General features: G+C 41.7%; 2 protein-coding genes across 15 annotated transcripts in view; one reads left to right on the plus strand and one right to left on the minus strand.

Moving 5' to 3' along the window:
- Positions 1-867: 867 nt before the first annotated feature.
- On the minus strand, positions 868-15,027 carry LOC121714348. Of its 12 annotated transcripts, XM_042099649.1 has the most exons (11): positions 14,964-15,027; positions 7,694-7,862; positions 7,337-7,428; positions 7,029-7,169; positions 6,805-6,903; positions 6,616-6,659; positions 6,127-6,237; positions 5,816-6,011; positions 5,553-5,663; positions 5,379-5,459; positions 4,341-4,439 (listed from the first exon to the last, which is right to left on the minus strand). In XM_042099649.1, exons 4-11 carry the CDS (start codon positions 7,054-7,056, stop codon positions 4,360-4,362), a joined length of 750 nt encoding a protein of 249 aa, XP_041955583.1. In that variant the 5' UTR covers positions 7,057-7,169; positions 7,337-7,428; positions 7,694-7,862; positions 14,964-15,027; the 3' UTR covers positions 4,341-4,359. The 12 variants fall into 12 exon arrangements, 8 of the variants coding, with proteins under 8 accessions (XP_041955583.1, XP_041955581.1, XP_041955577.1 ...); XM_042099647.1 differs by having other exon boundaries at positions 7,029-7,428; positions 7,751-7,862; XM_042099643.1 differs by having other exon boundaries at positions 7,029-7,428.
- Positions 15,028-16,571: 1,544 nt separating this feature from the next.
- Positions 16,572-19,618, plus strand: part of d2hgdh (D-2-hydroxyglutarate dehydrogenase) — a 7,479-nt gene continuing 4,432 nt past the window's right edge. The window contains exons 1-7 of one of the 3 annotated variants that reach the window (XM_042099180.1): positions 16,572-16,896; positions 17,137-17,475; positions 17,673-17,730; positions 18,229-18,368; positions 18,496-18,689; positions 19,010-19,178; positions 19,526-19,618. In XM_042099180.1, coding sequence (XP_041955114.1) covers positions 17,139-17,475; positions 17,673-17,730; positions 18,229-18,368; positions 18,496-18,689; positions 19,010-19,178; positions 19,526-19,618 — 991 coding nt within the window. In that variant the 5' untranslated portion in view covers positions 16,572-16,896; positions 17,137-17,138. Of the gene's footprint in view, positions 16,897-17,136; positions 17,476-17,672; positions 18,395-18,495; positions 18,690-19,009; positions 19,179-19,525 lie in introns of those variants that run through there. The other 2 variants (XM_042099188.1, XM_042099194.1) reach the window with 2 other exon arrangements.

The raw sequence follows: 19,618 nt of genomic DNA on the forward strand, positions 1-19,618 counted from the left end.
TGAAAACTGTAATAACTACCTCTGTTACATGGTATTTAAAGTTTAAAACTTTAATCTATTTTGCTGTTACACGCATACACCATTCATACAGTGACTTCAAAATTCATTGTTAATGATTTTATTGTCATTAAAAACCCTGTTTTGCTCTGACACATGGTGGAGTGGTGCAGTTCATCATATGGCGTGACACCATGTCATTTGGTGTGACATTAAATAATGTCACAAAAAAAAGACTTTATAATTGAAAAATCATTAAAACATCAATAGCACACAAAGGAAATGGTATCTGCAAGAACCTCAAGAATTTTGAGTGAGTTCTTACAAGAAATATCAGAATTAAGCTAAAATATCTGGTTACACTTAGGAGCATTCTCCACCTTGACAAAATAACTTGTTAAATGTTAGGTTTTTCTTCTAAATATTCACAAGGAAATGTTGCATATCAAAGCAAACATGATTAAAATGTACAGTGACATAAATTAAAGTAGAAAAAAGTATCTAATTTTCATTTAATTTCAAATTATTTTCACATCACACCATATGACAATTTTAGGCACTAACATGACAAATTCACATATATATTTCACTTTGTTTTTTTTTTGGAAAAAAATGTATATTAGTTAAGTTTAGAGATCAACACATATAAACACTTTTTAGGGATGATATTTGAAGTTTTCAGGCTTATTTGTCATCCACCCTCATATGTTTTGGTTATGTCCTAGTACTCATGAAGATATATCTTAAATGTACAAAAAATAATAATAAGATGAAATGCATACAAAATATTTTATTTAACAAAGTGAAACTCACTAGAAAAGACAATTTCCTAAAAAAAAAAAGTAGGGTTCAAAAAAGAAGTATGGATCACTGGATGGTTTGCTGGTTGGCTGGTGGTTGCCGTTTCTTCCGCCCCCCTTCCCCGTCAGCAGCCCAATAAAACCATCTTTTAATGGTTTGGGCAATTTCTGCCTCTGTGGCAACAGAGCAAACTGGATTTCTTCTCAGCATCTGAAACACACACAAAAAAACAACAGAATAGAGCGATAGATAGATAGATAGATACTTTATTGATCCCCAAGGGGAAATTCAAGAATCCTCAAGGGGAAATTCAAGACAATATTAATCAATCTATCACCTCATTGCTGACTGAGTCAGCTGAGTTGTGTTTAATGTACTGCTGAATCTGACTCTGTATGCGAGTCAGTTTCACCCCATTGATGGCTCTGAGTCAGTTAAGTTGTCATTCAGTGATTAGTGTGTCCACTTTTTGCTACTGATTCTGAGTCCATGTGTGCAAGTCACTTGAGTCAGTATCGCCTCTTGTCAGCTTTGAATCTGCTGAGTTGTGACTTTGTGACAAGTGTATATGCTTCAGACTACTGATTCTGACTGTATGTATGGGAATCACTTGAGTCAGTTGAGTCAATTGAGTGAATACTGCAATATGCAGTTTAAGCAATTAGGAGTTTGGACTCATCAAGGACTCAAATGCTTTGGGTTAATAGAGACTAAAGGCCTATTCACACCAAGAACGATAACGACAACTATAACCATAACGATAAAAGCAAAGATTCTATAGTTAACTTTATCAACCGTCTCTGATAAAAGCGTTCACACTAAACAACGATTAACAAAGTCTCTCCTTGTGTAAATGAATGTGACGGTTAAAATTCGATGGGTTCTGATTGGCTAACTTTTTATCGTTCTGAAAATCGTTCTGAAAGTGATCCCCAATAATATCGTTCTTCATGTTGTTAACGTTATAGTTTATGTGTGAACGTCGTCATTCATACGAGAACGATATTTATTTATGGTTATCCCTATCATTATCGTTCTTGGTGTGAATGGGCCTTTAGGATTCATGACTCACAGGTTAATTTAAGTTGCCACCACAGTATGGAGATCCTGAATCATTGGGCAGCGCATAGCAGCGCAGCTGCAGGACCCTTATTGTTTCTGTACTGTGCATTTTTCACCAAAATTCTGTAAAAGTCATACTGCAGCCTAAACCGTAAGTCCTAGAAACTGGACATTTTAAGGTATGGTTACCAGTACCCCCCACTACCCATAACCCAAAATTTGGGGTACTGCACTGTTGTTCCATTTCAGAGATATAGGCCAATAAAAGTTGGACCACTCAGCCCATTTTTCCAATATCACCTATATTCCTATATGAGTAATTTTGTTCTTGGATAACAACCATACAACCATCATTAGGTGGATACCATTAACAGTGCAAATTTTCAGATCTATACTCTTTTTTTATAAAGCCCTTAATTCTATTGTCAAATGTATGGTAGGAGTTTTCTTTATGTTTACCAATACACATTTTCACCATGTGAATATGACTGGCCATGTAGGATTGTCAGTGGATCAGTGGGATAATGCCTTCTACTGGTGATCCTTAGGTTGAGAGTTTGAATCCCAGCTGGAACATTATGATCATACTGCACATGCTATTGGTCATTTAAGATTCACATCATTGAACAGCACCTGAATGACATCAGACAATCAACATTCACACTCATCAGTTTCCAAGAATCTCAATGCCGAGATACAGTATGGCATTAAGGGGAACATCTTTGTTAACCATTTTCCGTCTAAATTAACTCTGTCATATTTATATTTCTTCCATTAGTGTTCTTGACTACAATTTTTTAATTTCCCCAGAATGTCAACAATTTGTCAGATGTAGCCTTTTAGGAAAATTCTATTGTGAAATTTGGGCTTGGAATTTTCTTGATGTTGTGTGCTTATTAATACACATTTTTACCATGTGAACGTGACTTTCCAAAGTTTAGGATAGTCTGTGGCTCAATGGGATAATAAGGCCTTGTACAGGTGATTCTTAGGTTAAGAGTTCAAATCCTGTTTAGAGTAATCAAGCTGAACAAGAAATTCTGCCGTTGCTCTGCAGCCCACTCACCACAAGGCTTTGACACAGTTCGACCCAGCTACTATGTCCCTGTTTCAAGTTTGGACTTCATACATCAAAGCGTTGCGGAGATAAGAGCTCACTTCCTGTATTGCAGTGCCCCCTACAGAGGCCAAATGATGCCAATTTCATAGTGCTTCATCACAATCAGGTCCCAAGTCCCTGTACCAAGTTTGGATTTTGTACATCAAAGTGTTGCTGAAATATGAGCCCACTTCCTGTATTGCAGCGCCCCCTATAGAGGCCAAATGATGCCAATGTCCTACTGCGTCCTCAATATCATGTACCAAGTCCTTATGCCAAGTTTGAATTTTGTACATCAAAAGCATTGCTGAGATATGAGCTCACTTCCTGTATTGCAGCGCTTCATCACCATATTTGATTGGCTGTCACAGGCAAATAAACTTAAGATCATCTCAAATCCAATATACAAAATAGAGCCATGTATAGATTTTTGTCCTCCAAAGTTTGCAGGAAGGTGGGCCATGTGCTAATGTATGTTAACTCACATGTACAAGTGACCGGCTTTCAGAAAATATATGATTTGCATGGCTGAAACTGCTTTGCCTTTGTTCTGGGGCTCAAAACGTATCATATGTGTTCCTCGTTCGCCAATATACAAAATAGAGCCATGTATAGATTTGTCCTCCAAAGTTTGCAGGAAGGTGGGCCATGTGCAAATGTATGATGAATAAAATGTACAAGTCACAGGCTTTTTGCATGGCTGAAACTGCTTTGCCTTTGTGTTGGAGCTCTCCCTCTCTCTCTCAACTCTCCATCTCTTGCCTTTTCTCTCTATAGTATAACACTATACAGTACCATTGATATACTTATTATATAATACTAGCCATCATGACTTATAGTAACTCTAACCTACTCTATTTCTCTCTTTCTTCCCCCACAAGTGAGGTAAACCATTACCAGTCATCAGCCATCCTTGTGTTTGGCCCTCACCTGAAGCCCCATCCCTATGACCGCCTACTATCGCCTGCTGCTGTCCCCTTGCCCGGATTCCTGGCCCGCGCAGCCTAGCAACCCACTACATGTGAAGCACTGCTGATTGACGTCCCAGGTGTCTTTTGCATTGAGACGACTTGACAGCAACACCACATGATTGTTTCAGAATCTTGAGATGACCTATTGAGATGATCCATCTTGTCTTCAGTCTTCATGGATCTTGTGTTCCTGTGACCAGACGACTCAACAATGCATCATTCTAACTGACAACGGAGGGATATTGATGACATACAAGCCATTTTAATGTTCACCTCACCTACTGTGACAACTGATTTCAGACCCCACCTGCTGTGGCAAGTGTTATGGACTAGACATCCTCGGAAACTACCATTCAGACAGCATACAGGCTGCGATTTCAGATAGATTTGACAGATTACAGATGTTCTTAATTCATTTATATTTTATTTTTAAGGTGGGCCTGGTAGGCCTTCAGGATCTCCTTTAGCTCTTTCTGGGAGGGGCTTCCTTTCCACACCTTTCACAGTAACTTTAAAGAGGTTAAAAACAGCAGATAAGGTCTCTTTTATTTCGGAATGCTTTACAACAGTTTTAAGCATTAACTCACACAGTAATATATCTGGTAGAATATAAATATTCTTGTCATATTTAAACAAACTATATATACTGCATAGCTTTACATATTATGACCACTGCTCATCCCTGCATCTTCTCTCCTTTGAGAATAAATGAGTCTAAAATTGTATAAAAGTATGATACACTGGTAAATTTTACTAGGCCGTTCATTTATTTTAATAGGCTATTAAATATTTGTTATGTAAGGGATAATGTATAGAACGCCGGTCATTATTGGGAAATAAGTCCCGACAGGGTGTTCCGCCCTGAAGGGACTTATTTTCCCAATAATGACCGGCGCTCTATGCATTATCCCGCTTATTACACGGCTACTTGCCAAAACGAAACAATAAACTCCCTATGATATGACTCTTTAGCCTACATAGGATAGGCTGTAGCCTATTTGTTACCGTTCATCGTGGCTTTTGCTGAGAAACAAATAGTTCGCAACAACACACGTTGAACTTGAATCAAACATTCTTTAGAACACAGCTGATCAACCATCTGCTTTTCACTTTTGAATGAAGTTCCAGTAGTTGCGGAGTGATATGAAAGACCTGAATTAGTAGCACAAACTCCGTTGCCATTGACAGCGGTCATTATTTTTTTCAGTGGTCCTTTAGTCGAAAATAATGACCGCTAGAACTTTGGGAAATCCCATTCAAGTCAATGGAGCGTTCTACTTGCATTGTGCAAGTCGAGAGAATAGAGCCGTGTAATAAACATATAACTTTTCCCCAACATTCATGTTTTTCAACTTCCATGGGTTTAACAGCCAGAATTGAGTATGACTATGTCAGCCTAGGGGAATCTTTCCGATAAAGAGTCACCTATCAGAAGATGGTTTTCTTACATTTGTGGCTGGGTGAAGCGAAGGGTAGAGATTCAGGCCACCAATCTGGCTGGTTCTCCACTGTCCAGAAATTCTTTTTTTCTAAAACACTAACACATAATGGCTTTACAGAAGATCAATATTTCTGTATTTGAACATATTATAGTAACAAATAAGGCAACATAGGCAACATACTTTTGGCCAATGACGATATCACAACCTTAAGGACATGGTATGTAATAGTGTCAGCGTCTAAGGTTTTTATTGCCTCCATTTCATCGTCACCTTGGACATCTGTACTGCGGCCTGCAAAAGAATGAGGTCTGTGATTTACTCTGTTCAATGTTCAACTCAAAATTCTATTCAGAATGGAATAGGAGCATTGGGATGCGATTATGGGGCGTGTTTTAACTAATGCGGGAGGAAAATGCATCACTACAGGTTGCACATTGTCATACCTCTCGGTGCCAAATTAGTAGCCCTTGACTGACTGGCCTCCTGGATTGATGCCATCAACTCCGGGTTAATGACACCCCTCATATGACTGGGACTTTGTGCATGCCCTGTCCCGTAAAAGCATGGGAAGATGGGACTGGGCGTTGTACCTCGGGGGAATGGCGGACTGAGCCAGGCACCGGTCGAAAGGCAATGGGCCTAGAGGAGAGGCATTTAAACGTCCCATTCGCCTCGGAGGCTGCATCCTCCAAGCACATCCCCCTTATGTCCTCATACCTATCTGGGGAGGTAGACAAAAGTCTGTGTAGCTCACCCACATGGCCACAGATGTGAGGCACGCCTTCTTCGTTCCACAGCGAACCACATCATATTGGCCTGAGTGTGCTTTCACACACACGTCCCTTTCAGAGATGTGGAATACCTCCTGGGAGGTATTTAGTAAAGTACACAGAGGGAGTTTAGTTGATACACAATCTGGATGGGGTATTGCTATTACACCTAAAGAGGCTTTTATGACATCAAATTCTAAATCTACAGGTATGAGATTGCTATAACAGTTTCCACTGTTCTGGGAAGGCTTCCCACAAGACGTATGACATAAAATTCTAAATCTACAGGTATGAGATCGCTATAACAGTTTCCACTGTTCTGGGAAGGCTTCCCACAAGACGTTGAGTGTCTGGGCATTAAGTGATTAATTGGTTTTGTGCATCAATTTTGTGTATTTTACCTACTCTATTAACATATTTATGTCACTGACTTTTGTGAACAATAGTAATACTGTTTACATTTATGTCATTACCTCACATCCTTGCAGGGAGGCATCAGCAGAGGCATAGCTATGTTCTGTTAAGGGAATAAAATTCAGTGTGAAATGTAGCTATTTTTGCATTAAAGGATTTGTTCAGTATCAAAGTTCACATAATTCATATGTGTTTTCTTTAATGACTCTGATGATTCATTAATGACACTAATGAATGGTACAACTAACCATAGTCATGCATGCTGGGATGAAAGCCAAAGGCCCTGTCAAAGTCCTCCACTACTTGTTTTAGTGCAAGGACATGGAGGCAATACTGCTCTGCTCTTCCTGATTTAAGAGATTAAAGATTACCATTAAATGATTGCAGAAAATATTTTATTGAACTTTATGTTTCTAATACCTAGACATAATTGTAATGCCATAATATCAGCCCAAAAGCAAACATCTCTCACGTCTCTCCGAGGAAATGACTCTGGCCATGGCTTGGATTAACTCATTCTCCCTCCTGGAGCAGGAGCAGCAGTAAACCCATCCATGGCCATCGGGGAGGAGCTTGCTACATCTCTCAACAATTCAAAAACATATTTGTTTTCCTAAAGGAAATGGAAACAAATAAAACAAATACATATATTGCAATTGAACTGCTGAATGCAGTGATTAAGTAGTGAACATCAGTAGAAAGAAAAAAAAAAACACTGTCATTGTCATCTGCTTCACACTGAAGTCAGGAAGTGAAAATGCTGAAACAGCATAATTGCACACCCTGACAGCTGAATGCGGCCTCAGCTGAGCAATATAAGAATTGACCATCTCAATTGGGGTGGTCTGCTGTAAGGCACACTGCTCCATTTCCTAAAAACAATAGAAAGGTAACAACGTAACAGTAACCAAGTAACAACCAAATATACTGTATTGCAAAGGAAATGTAGCAATGGCAAAAAAATCCAGGTTTCAGTGAGGGGTTAAGGGCACTTCAGCTGTTCCCACTGGTTGAGGATCAAACCGGCAACCCTCCAGTTCCAAGCCTGAAGCCAGTAGGTCACGACTGCACCCAGATTTGTGTGCTTGTGATTTATTGGACGATAAATGAAACTCCAAAGGAACAATGGGCACTTACAGGAGCCAGGACTGGGGGGTCAGTCAGCGCCGGAGGGTCAGCTAGTGGGTGCATTACCTCCTGCTGCAAAGGCCACTGTCCATCCACCCCTGTTTGACCTTCTCCTCCGACTGGGAATTTGGGTGAAGTCATATTTTGAGCCACCATTCCATATGACATGTCGCTTCATCTATTAAAAAGAAAAAAAAAAGAAAAATTTTACTAAACAATGAACATCGTTGTTAATTTATATATTTATACTTGGACCTGCGTGTGGTGTTTGTGGTTCTATTACCCATGCAATGTTTTGGGATGTGATTAGCCTGGCAGACTCACATAAGCAACTGGAATCCATGCATTTCCACGGAATTATTTTTGGAATCTGATCCCTTATCATACCTGTTCATTTGTACTCGTTGCTCGATTTATAAATTCAAGATGGCGGCGAACGGTAAACTTCCTGAAAGTACAGTACTGTCTGTATAAATCGTCTTGTAAATAAACTACCAGTGCTTTTTCAAAGCTCTCAATGTCTCGTTTTAAATGTCAGGGCCCTCGGAAGTCTACCAATGAAGTCTGGAGTTACTTTGAGCCTCGTAAATGGTGTAAAACAGTGATTTATTTGCATGGCTAGTCCGATGCCCGAAGCACCCCCCATTGAAAACCTGTTGGTAGCATCGGCTAACTACCGCCAGATTTCAGAGTGCTGGGGACAAGCCGAGATGGGCTATGAGACATACGTTCACACTCGGTATCATGTTTCAACACACTTTAGGTCAATATCACACCGGAATTCTCCTTTAAGAGAAATATGGTAGTAAAAAATATACTATCATTTGTCAGATATTATCTTACACTGACCAGCAGAAAGGCGACAACGTAGAGGTCCAGAAGAACCCATCCACAAATCTAAAAGCCTACTTGAGCGTACCCCGAGGTGGACGTACGACCTTACAACAAACATGGCTGCGCCCATAGTTGAGATGAGATGACGTATTTTTTTTTGCATATGTACTGTGTTGGTCATGTTAATGTTGATCTTACACACTAGATTACATTGCTGCTTCAATCCGGTTACCAATTCATGCATTGCACAGTCTTGCTGTGTCTGCAATACAATGTAACAATTTGTTTTCCAGCCGTTTAGCTAGAGGCTACATGTAGCACAAAACAATAACAATGACTAGCCTCCTGCTAATGCCTCTCGTGGCTCGAGAGAAAGGCGTTCCTAAAGCCACTCATTCATACATGTTGTACGGGTGGGTGTATGATGATTTACGAGACAACTGGAAAGCACCATTAACTCATTGAGTGCCAAAAACGTAATATTACATTTTTCCTTCCCATGCGTTGAGTGCCAAAAACGTAATATTACGTTTTTAGCTTTTTTTTTAAATTACGAAACTAGACACTCTAACACACCTTATATGTGATTTTGGTAACTCTGTGATGAATGGAAATGAAATATATGACGATCAAAAACTCACAACTCAAACGCACAATCTGGACATTTTATCATAACTCGGTTGCCGCTTTGGGTCGAATCAGCGACGCATGCTCGTCAGGTCAAAACCAGGCCATTTTCGTGGGTCTATCACTAGGTGGCAGTCTCGCCAGGTCTCGCTGATCACTTCCCGGAAAGTTTCCTGAAGTTTACAGGCAACACTTCATATTTCATGAAAGATGTTATATCTCCATTTCTAGAAAAAAAAAAACAGCGATTTTGATGAAAACTAGCCACTGTTTAGCTTGGGATTTCTCAGGAACAGAGGCGTGTAGAAATACACGTTTTGCACCCACTGAGAGCTTAAAGTCTCACCTTTTAAACGAGCCATTGTATGTGTTCATAGCTATAACACAGAATATGCTGTGGCTGTACAAAAATCATCAACAATGGTCTAGATTGCTGGCACTCTAGGACAAAGCTTCCAAAAACAGCTTGGCGTTCAATGAGTTAAGCTGGGGAATTTTGGAAATATTCCAAACTGGAAACTTTCATGGAATTAAAGGAAATTATGGGAATTAACTGGGAATTTTAGGTAATTCATACAAACTGTTCACACAAACTCATATACAAACATTAACATTTTGTTTCGTAATAAGCAATATGATTTGTTTGTTCGTATATTTGCTTAGCTTAGCATACAAAGCTAGCTAGCATGCTAGCGGGAATCCCATTTTCTGCCTATGGTTTACTAGCATGCTAAGCTAGCAACACTGAAACCACCTGAACTGCCCAATATACACTACGCCACTCAACAACAAAATTTGATTGGTTGGAACATTGACTATCACTTTGTCCAGTCAGAATCCCAGAAAATGGTAAAACAAATATAAAATATATATTAAAAATAATGACATAACATAACATCCCAAACCTCATAGATATTGATTATTTATAAAGTTTTCAAGCTTAATCAGACAGGCAATATGACTCAGCTGAAATTGCATTAAATCAGGTTGTTTTAACTAATATTATGCTGTAAAATGGGGTTTTGTCCACTACATTTAAGTTCCCTGTTATAGACTAATTTGCCATATTAAAAATGTCCAGTTTATTCCGATTGATTCCCGTTTATATTCCCGTTAATTCCCATATGTTCAAGTTAATTCCCATATATTCCTGTTAATTCCCATGGAAAGTTTCCAACTTTGAAAATTCCCGGAATTTTGCAACCCTAGCGCCAGCGTCTGTGTCAATTGGACTTCAGCGATTCTGGGGATTCCAGCGATTCTGACTTAGCCTGATGAGCCAGACCCACATCAAGATGTAGGGGTCTGGAGACTCACCATTCGCAGTGCTCAGTCCAAGGGGCAGGATAATAGGTTGTCTTTCAAATTCCCTCTGCACGCAATAGGATAGCTCTACAACTCATGAGTCCCATGAGTTTTCCCACCAGTGGAGCTAGTTGGCTAGTTCAACCATCCAAATCTCAGCCATTACTTCCTTAGTGCACTCATCTGCATCAGTGCTCAGACTCTGGGCATCTGTAATGGCTAGTGGTTGGGAGGCTTCATGCTGGAGTACAATCTCACTCTGGTTCATTTTATCTAGTGCAACTGCATGTGCAAGACCACTAGTTGATGCACCCTCCCGGGCAATCCCTTTATCTGATTATTTTGCCCTTAAAATTTCACTGGGCAAAAATCTGCTTGACAAGTCCAGCGGCAGCAGAAATCATGTGCTCTTTTAAAAGTCCATGCTCACTTTTCAAAGCACTCAATTCCATTTCACATTTTTGAACACCGTTCACAAAATGTCCGATGAGGTCGGAGACAGCAGAATCCAGTATTACTCCGGGCTTGTTGTCACTCATGTCAGACATGGCCTCATCGGCTGAATGTGCTACACTCTGAGCAGAAATGTCTGATTCAGGAGTTTCAAATTCTGAAAGTAAGGCACATTTTGAGCCACTCCCTGTCTCTGCAGTCAAATCATTTCCATCTGCACTGCCCGTAGAGATGGTTAACTCAAAAGAAACATGGTGTCCACCTGTCCCCAGAAGCACATGACTCACAGCTTTGAAAGCTTTTGTCTGGAACTCCTTACTAGAGAGTTTTTGAATGCATGGAGCTACAGGAGCTTTGTCAGGTTCGGTAATGGCTAGACAGTCACAATCGATAGTGTCAATGGCACATTCACTGAGAAGGGAATCTTTGGAAGAGACAGTTGAGGATGATGATGTCAAATCATCAAGCTGGTAAAGTACACTGTCTAGGAAATGGCTTGTTTTTGAAGTCCTTGGTGAGACTGATGGGGGTTGCTTTTTGACCCCCGAAAAGTATGAGGCAAGAAAACCTCTCAAAACACTCTTTGTGCAAGTGTCCAGCTGAGGCTCAGTTAATGCCAGAATAGGTTGTGAAGATTCAATGTTTCCTCTGCAGGATCCTCTGGGCTGACTACAGGTAAACTCTGCTCATTTTGGTTAGTTGATGGCAGGCTTTGAGAAGAGAGACCTTCACATTCCTGCTCATTGTGTGTATCATTGTGGTTGAGTGTAGCACCACTTTTGTTCTGAGAAAAGCATGGTTGACTGAACATGTCCTTCAGTGTGATGTGCAACTTGTGGTAGATATACATGCTGGTTGGTCCAGTACTGCTTCAGCCTGGGTGATCTCAGCCTCAGGGACCTGAGCTAGCCTCATAGGACTGTGCTATTTTCTTCATCTCATCAACAAATGTTTCAATAAGGATTGAGGTGGCTGAGTCAACCAGCTGAGGAAATGACCTTGAAAGAACGGGAGCTGACCTTGAGGAGATGGCAGGTTTATTCTCTGAGATATTTCCAACAGGAGAAGTAGAACGCACAGACTGTGCAGAATGAAAGCCTCGGACACGGAGTACATCAGTAACAGCCAATGTGGCTTTAGAGTGGAACTCCTCACTAGACAGCATTTGACTGATGTTAGTTTGTTCTAAGCTTTGACTTTCATTGTCCGGGGCATTGACATCGTCTGCTGTAAAGTCCTCCAGTCTTTTGGCAAGCCAACACTCTGACTACTTTCTTTAAAGTTGCAAAAACACTTTTAGTGGGCTTGATTTGCTCCCCATCACCCAAACAGTCTTCCATGGTTTGGATGACAGCATACATTGTCTCTCCTGCTGTGGAGGCTAAAGTGGATCCAAGCTTCTGTTCCTCTCCTGTAGAGACCTGGCCTTGTGTTGCATTTTGCTTAGCAAATAACTCACTAAGCCCTTTGGAGACTTGCTTGATCATATCCTTAGTCTCCTGAACACTAACACGATTCTGGGCAGACATCCTCAGCACCCTAAAGACAGAAACAACTACCTCTTTAACAACCTCACTGGATAAGTCCCGCAGATCTGCACTGAGAGAGTGAGAATGAAACTCCATCAGTGACTTTCCCAGACTCTGCATCACACTGAGGTATACACTCTCTTCTGTGAGGTCAAAGCTGGACTTCAGCTGATCACAGAGAGCAGTAGATTTGAAGCCCACCAATGAGGCTTGAGACCTTTAAAACATACATAGATTAGACTGTAGGACAACTTACACTTCAATATTGTAATTATGATTACAGCAAGGCTAACTCAGGAGCCACATCAAGACACCTAACTAAAATAGACTATCTATTCTTTTTATTGTGACTGATTGATACCTTGGAGACGAAGAATGTTGGCCTTTAGGAAGACTGGGTGAAAAGGACCCAGAGTTGCTTGATGTCAGAGAGGTCCTGCTACAGCCTCTTTTTGGGATGATTTTGGAGAGGACGCCATTCTTCATAATCATAACATCCACGTCATCCTCAATAAAACTGATGGAAGGATGAGATGACCTGGAGCTACCACTGGAGTGCCGACTGGTAGCTTGGGATTTTGATGCCCGATACCGCAGGTCCTTGTCCACCATTTGGGAGAAGGCTAGAAGGACGATATCCAGTGCAGTAAAATGAACTACTGTATGTTAGTACATGTTTTGAGGAATTCTGCTCTTGTCACCTGTTTATAAATGGGAAGAACAAATTATAAATACCACACACTGCATTGTTGTCTGTAAGAAAAAATAAAATCCTTAAAACCGAGTTTAATAGCATCAGAAGAATCAGAACTTACTGGACTGTACATTGCCAGAGAGAAAGTGGCCCATTCCCTGACAAAAGTGATGGAAATGTACATTTACAGTTAGCCTAATAAAAAAAACACAAGAGCTCCAATTTTATGATACAAGTAAATGTAAGACACTTACTCGTCTGATAGATCACCAAAAAACTTGCGGAGCTCTGCAACATTGCTCTCATTCTGGAGTCGGGATGAAGATTCTACATACTGAGCTCTTGCCTGTGGCTCAGCTGTTGAATGTTGTAATCAATTTAAAGAAAATACATTACAAATCATTTGACCATGAAGCCATGCAACAATGATTTGAAAATGCCTTTAGTGGCCACAATTGTAAAACACATAGCTTTACTGGACAAGTAAATCTTCATCAGCTTTACCACTGGGCCCTTCCTCAGATGAGCTCTGAATGGGCTGTAGTATTTTCTGAAAGACATCAGAGTTTGCTCTGGATACATGCTATGATGCTTTTATATTATCTTAAAACATTCTAATATTAATTGAGCATTTTTGGCTATATGCAGCCTAATATTTAGTGACTTTCTAGTATCCTGTTCAGAACTATTTTTAGAATGATTTGGCATTATTTGATTTGGCATGTATGGAAGTGTTTCATTAATATCTGTCTAACTTTTATTCAATCCTCTCTACTATATCTTTATCTTCATCAACTGTCTCTGCCATAGCTCACACAATTTGGACTGTTTCAGCCATTAAGTTCCCTCTGAAGTTTTCTTGGATTTTATTCCCTTTGCAATGTATAGCGCAAGAACCAGGGGACCCTTGTAGTCAGAACACAACCTTTACCAAAACCTGTAGGTTACTCTCTAGTATAGGCTATTTTATAAAGGCTGCAAAGTTACATTAGCAGATTCATCTAGGCTACCCATGATGTGCTTGGAGTGACCTTACGTTAGTATGGGCATTGGCTTTCCTTGGCAACTTGCAGCCGGCACTGTCAGTTATGCGATCCTCTACTGCCAAGCAGGCCCCCGTTGCTCTCTCCTCACCGAGGTGTTGTGCACTCAGATCACCGAGCCAGGTCCCGTTTTCGCTAAGTGAAACAGTCTGTAGATGCAGTTCTGTATGGGAGGCCAAACAATTCAAAAGCTTAAGCAAAAAAGGACACCACCCATCCAGCTGGACGGAGCTAGCGACCCAATTGGGCAGCGCGGCGCTATCCGTTCGAACTAAGTGTATGCAAACACCACCCATCTAGCTGAACATAGCGAGAGATCCAACTGGGCGGCGTAGCGCTATCCATATTGGAACGTTTAAGTTTTAGGCTAAATTAATTTGGTAAACAGGACTGAGAAGTGGAAGGGTAATATGAAATTCATGTAAGGGATAATGGACGACACGGTGGTCTATTCACAGAAGTTAATGCACGGTCGAGGTTGTAAAACGGCCCTGAGGCGACCCCCTGTTTTTCGCGGTCTGAGCGCGCGGGTGTGTGAATGTAAATGTGTGTGCGCGAGTGTTTGTGTGTCTCCCGCTCCGTCCCATGTCAAAGAACGTGTCAATCATTTTGATGGGTTTGTGATTGGGGGGAGGTGTCCGAGGGGTGGGGTCATTGAAGCGAGTTAGACGTTAGGTAAAGTTCTGATCAGAGTTGAACAGAAGTAACTAACTGCCCGTTTCTTTAGAGTAGCCTTTTCAATCGCGTTACATTACTGAGTTACTTCCCAAGTCGAGATGGAAATAAAAACTTACTGTGTATATTCGGTAATTTTTGTCCGAAAAAGATGTCGGATATGCGCCAACACCTCATCCCAGTCTTTCTTGAAATTGACCCCGGAGAGGATATGGCCATTCTGACTTAGTTGAAGCCTCAGCTGTCCCCTTGGCACTGTGCCATGGCCAGGTGATGGCAGCAAGCACACTTCTCTTAGAAATGTTGATGCTCCATCACTTCTGACACGTCTTCTGTAGACATGTTGAAAGATACAAAAAAAGTAAATATAGCAACTGATCATTCATATCTATAATGTATATATATGTGTTATTCAAGACTAGCGTCATTGCTTCGCTAGCAGCTACTAGCTTCAGATTAACATTGGTTACTGGTCTTTTTCAGTGTGATTCAAAACTTTGAGCTAGCTCGAGCAATACGCTTATGTGATGTGACTAGGCTGATGTCCGGACAAGGGAGTGAAGATTTACTGTTTATTGAACACTTTCAACATTAACATACAAGGACATTTAGCCTACTGTGCACCGGAATATAATTTAGTTACACACTATCTAGCCTGCTGCTACATATTTAACGTTAACCTTACGCCTACATTGACACCTACAGGTCATTTATTATATGACAGTCCCACTAACGTTAAAATGTAGGCTATGCCAGCTATCAGACTTCATAGCAGTCACTTCATAGAAAATAATGAAAATAAGTAACTTCTACGGGAGTTTACAGCGCCAGCTGAGGCTTCGCAGGAAAAATTCCTGGCAAACTGAAATCGTGGTGCTCCTCGCTGGAAGATCTGGCGTACTTCGTCCACGCATATCTGAGGAGTTGTAGAACTTGCTGCTGATGGTGATCGTGGTGGTTGTGGTGGGGTAAAAGATGACGGGATTGCATTGTTTTCAATGTGTGTAGAAAGTCACATGCTATTCCCATCAAACTGATCACGACTCAGATACTTATTTGAACATGGGATTATTGGGAGATTACTGAAATGATACTTTATCAACCGTCTCTGATAATACCGTATCATTTCAGTAATCTCCCAATAATCCCATGTTCAAATAAGTATCTGAGTCGTGATCATACAATGCAATCCTGTTATATATATATATATATAATTCCTGATATTTTAGGCAGCGCGAGATGGTTATAGCGCAACTTGACAGGTGGTGTCTGTGTTGGCCAACTCGATAGCGCAGTTGTTGGACAGCGCGCGATGGTCTCTGGTTATGTTAGCGCATATTGAATAGGTGGTGTCGGCCAACTCGATAGCGCAGTTGTAACATTGGACAGCGCGCGATGGTCTTAGGTTAGCGCAGCTTGACTCAATAGCGCGAAGTGCAACTGAATGGGTGGTGTCTGTGTTGGCCAGGCTTTTGATTTGTTTGGCTCGCCATAGTTCTGCAGGTGGACCAGACAGAGTGGAGGCAATCTGGACCCCACCGGCATCCAGAGCTGTGAGCTCTGCTCGTTGGTGAGGGAGGCCCGAGGCATTGACAGGTGGATTCGTCAGGCCTGGGCCTGTGTTCACTGTGTGCTGTTTGTGTTTCACTAATTCATTGGGTTAAATGCAGAGACCAAATTTCCCTCACGGGATCAAAAAAGTATATATACTTATACTTATACTGTATCATACCCTTGCATTCCGATCCAGTAGATGGCAGTAGACAAGTACACTTATTATCTGAAGGGAAGAAGCAGCAGTAAATATGGCACTGTTATGAATTTGCAAGACTGTCCTTTAAGTGGACTTCAAGTTTTAAACATAGGTTGAAGGTGAACTAGTGAGTAGCTGCTTTTGTTACATAAGATCGAGTAATGTAACGTTAAATGCGTATGAAGAAGAAAACAACCGTACCCACTTAGCAAGTCAGCTAATACACGAGCCGACTACTGCAACTGGAAAGAATGGTAGCGTGTAATTGGTGAATCTATGAGCAGTCCAACAGTTTCAAGGTGAGCGGAACATTGCTATAACATCTTAACATTGTGTCAGTTTATTACACAACTCCCTGTATTAAGGAGTTTGAGTTTGTGTTACGTCTGACAAACCCGAATAAGTAGGCCTATTAATCATGGAATCTAAGACTATAAGTCCATAAAAAGTTAGAAACGGCTGGGGCCGCCTCCATTCATAGTGTTAAAACATGAAATTGTCTCCATCGTTTATCAAATGTTAAATTTATACTTTTTCAGCAATGGCTACCCTTTTACATCGGTTCAGCAGACTTCGTTTAAGGTCTACTCTCCAGTTCGTCTCACAGTACCCAGTGTTTTCAACCAGAGCTGTGGAAAGTGTGAAAGGAGAGCGAGTTTTCTTCGGCTGTCAGACACTATATGGAAAGCACCGATGCATCCATACTGTAGGCGGAGGAACCGAGAGATCTCTCCCCAGCGCTGCGCCTCCGCGGCTCCCATTCTCCCGCATCACCGAGGACGACCTGGCCTTCTTCCGACAGCTGCTCCCTGACCGGGCCATCACAGACCCTGACATGCTGGAGTCGTGCAATGTGGACTGGCTCAAGTCAGTGCGCGGTGAGTTGACATAAGTGTAGGCTAGTGTCGGTCCTGAGTCAGTGTACCTAAAGACAAGACTTTAGTCTTACAATGAAACTATAGGAGGCAGGAGTGTACAGCTGAATTCTTTTTTCACTAGATATGGGAAGGTTGTGAGAGGCTACAATCTAATCTACAATCTAGTTTAGTTATTTCCTGCTTTCTTTACTCTCTAGGTAATAGTGAAGTACTCCTGAGACCCAGAACCACAGAAGAGGTGTCCCAAATTCTCAAGTATGTGCCCAATACCAATATGCAAAATGCAAGACCTATTCTTTGGACCACCTCTTAATGACAGCAGCTGAATCAGGTGCTCTGGAATCTCCCAATCTCCCCCTCCCACTGTTACACAAACATCCTGTTTACATCTAGCCAGTATACATCATATTTACCTGGCAGCTACTTCTTGAGTGTTTATGGTTCTACTTTTAATAAGTAACTGAGTTAGGAGTGTTGGCATGGTGTCATAAGTCCACCCTCCAGTCCCTTGACCTTGAACCTTCCTGGTTCCAGTTCCAGTTAAGGCTGAGATGTGGCTCAGGTCTGTTGCATAGCCATTTCTGATTCACCTGCTGGCAGTAGTCATTTCATAACCGCTGCTGCTGGTTGTGTACCATGTGTATTGTGTATCCCTTTCCCCTCCCCTTCGGCAGAATGATCCATCCCTTAATAGGCTGTTGCGATGGCAGTAATGGTTTGTAATTGGTGTATAGCTACTGCTGCTGTGTCCAGGTACTGCAATGAGAGGAACCTGGCGCTGAGCCCACAGGGCGGGAACACAGGGCTGGTGGGGGGCAGTGTGCCGGTGTTTGATGAGATCGTCCTCTCCACGGCCCTCATGAACCAGGTGCTGGCCTTCGACAGCGTGTCAGGTAAGTGGGGGAGACCTTGACCCTTTGTGAGTAGGCTAGCTAGCTAGGATTCCTGTACAAACCCTTACTATGGGTCCTGTGAGAGTCATCAGATGCCAATGACTGCTGTGTGGTGTCTGTGCTGCAGGCATCCTGACATGCCAGGCGGGCTGCGTGCTGGAGACCCTCTCTCAGTACCTGGAGGAGCGGGACTTTATCATGCCCCTGGACCTGGGCGCTAAGGGCAGCTGCCACATTGGGGGCAACGTGGCCACCAATGCTGGGGGGCTGCGCCTGCTGCGCTACGGGTCCTTGCGAGGGACAGTGCTAGGGCTGGAGGTGGTATGTAAATCAGAGTCCTGGAACGGCACAATAGACATAGCACACACTCTCACACACACACGCATACAAACACACACACGCACGCACGCACGCACACACACACACACACGGCACACAAACACACAATGGACTCTGTGATTCCATGATGTTCTGTTGAGCTGTGTCTATTTAGATTACTGGTAAAGATACTGCACACGTTTCAACTCTTTTATGTACATCCAAGTGTAAACATACACACATACACATACTGATGATGATGTCTGGATTTAGACACAGAATAGCATATCATTTTCCTATGTCCTCTTTTCATGTACGTTCAGGTTCTAGCTGATGGGCGAGTCCTAAACTGCTTGGCCACTTTAAGGAAAGACAACACAGGCTACGACCTCAAGCAGCTGTTCATCGGTTCCGAAGGTACCCTAGGGGTCATCACAGCTGTCTCCATCCTTTGTCCCCGCAAACCTAAGGCTGTCAACGTGGCGTTCCTGGGTAGGTTAGACAGATAACTTTTAGGGACCACAGATCAGTGCTGTCTTAATCAGAATAATTAGATATAAATATATATATAAAGATATCAGAATAATAAGATATTAATAATAACATGAACTGAACACAATCATGATTAAGTTAGAGAAGAAATGCCTTCATATTCCCTCCATACACATATGCATGTATGCATCAACATAAGCCAGCCTTTCCCATCAGATGTGTAATTGTGGATTAGTAATATATTGTAGTTTCACCTAAAAATCCTATTGATGTTGCTGAATAGTGTTTTGTATGGGTGTTTCTCAAGTCATACTGATTCATGATGCAATACTTTTCTTGTCCTGCAGGATGCTCCAGTTTCCAGAACTTGCTGGAGACATTTCAGTGCTGCCGGGGCATGCTGGGAGAGATCCTGTCTGCCTTTGAATTTTTAGACGCTT

The sequence above is a fragment of the Alosa sapidissima genome, chromosome 1 (genome assembly GCF_018492685.1).
Source record: "Alosa sapidissima isolate fAloSap1 chromosome 1, fAloSap1.pri, whole genome shotgun sequence".
Classification (NCBI taxonomy): Eukaryota; Metazoa; Chordata; class Actinopteri; order Clupeiformes; family Clupeidae; genus Alosa; species Alosa sapidissima.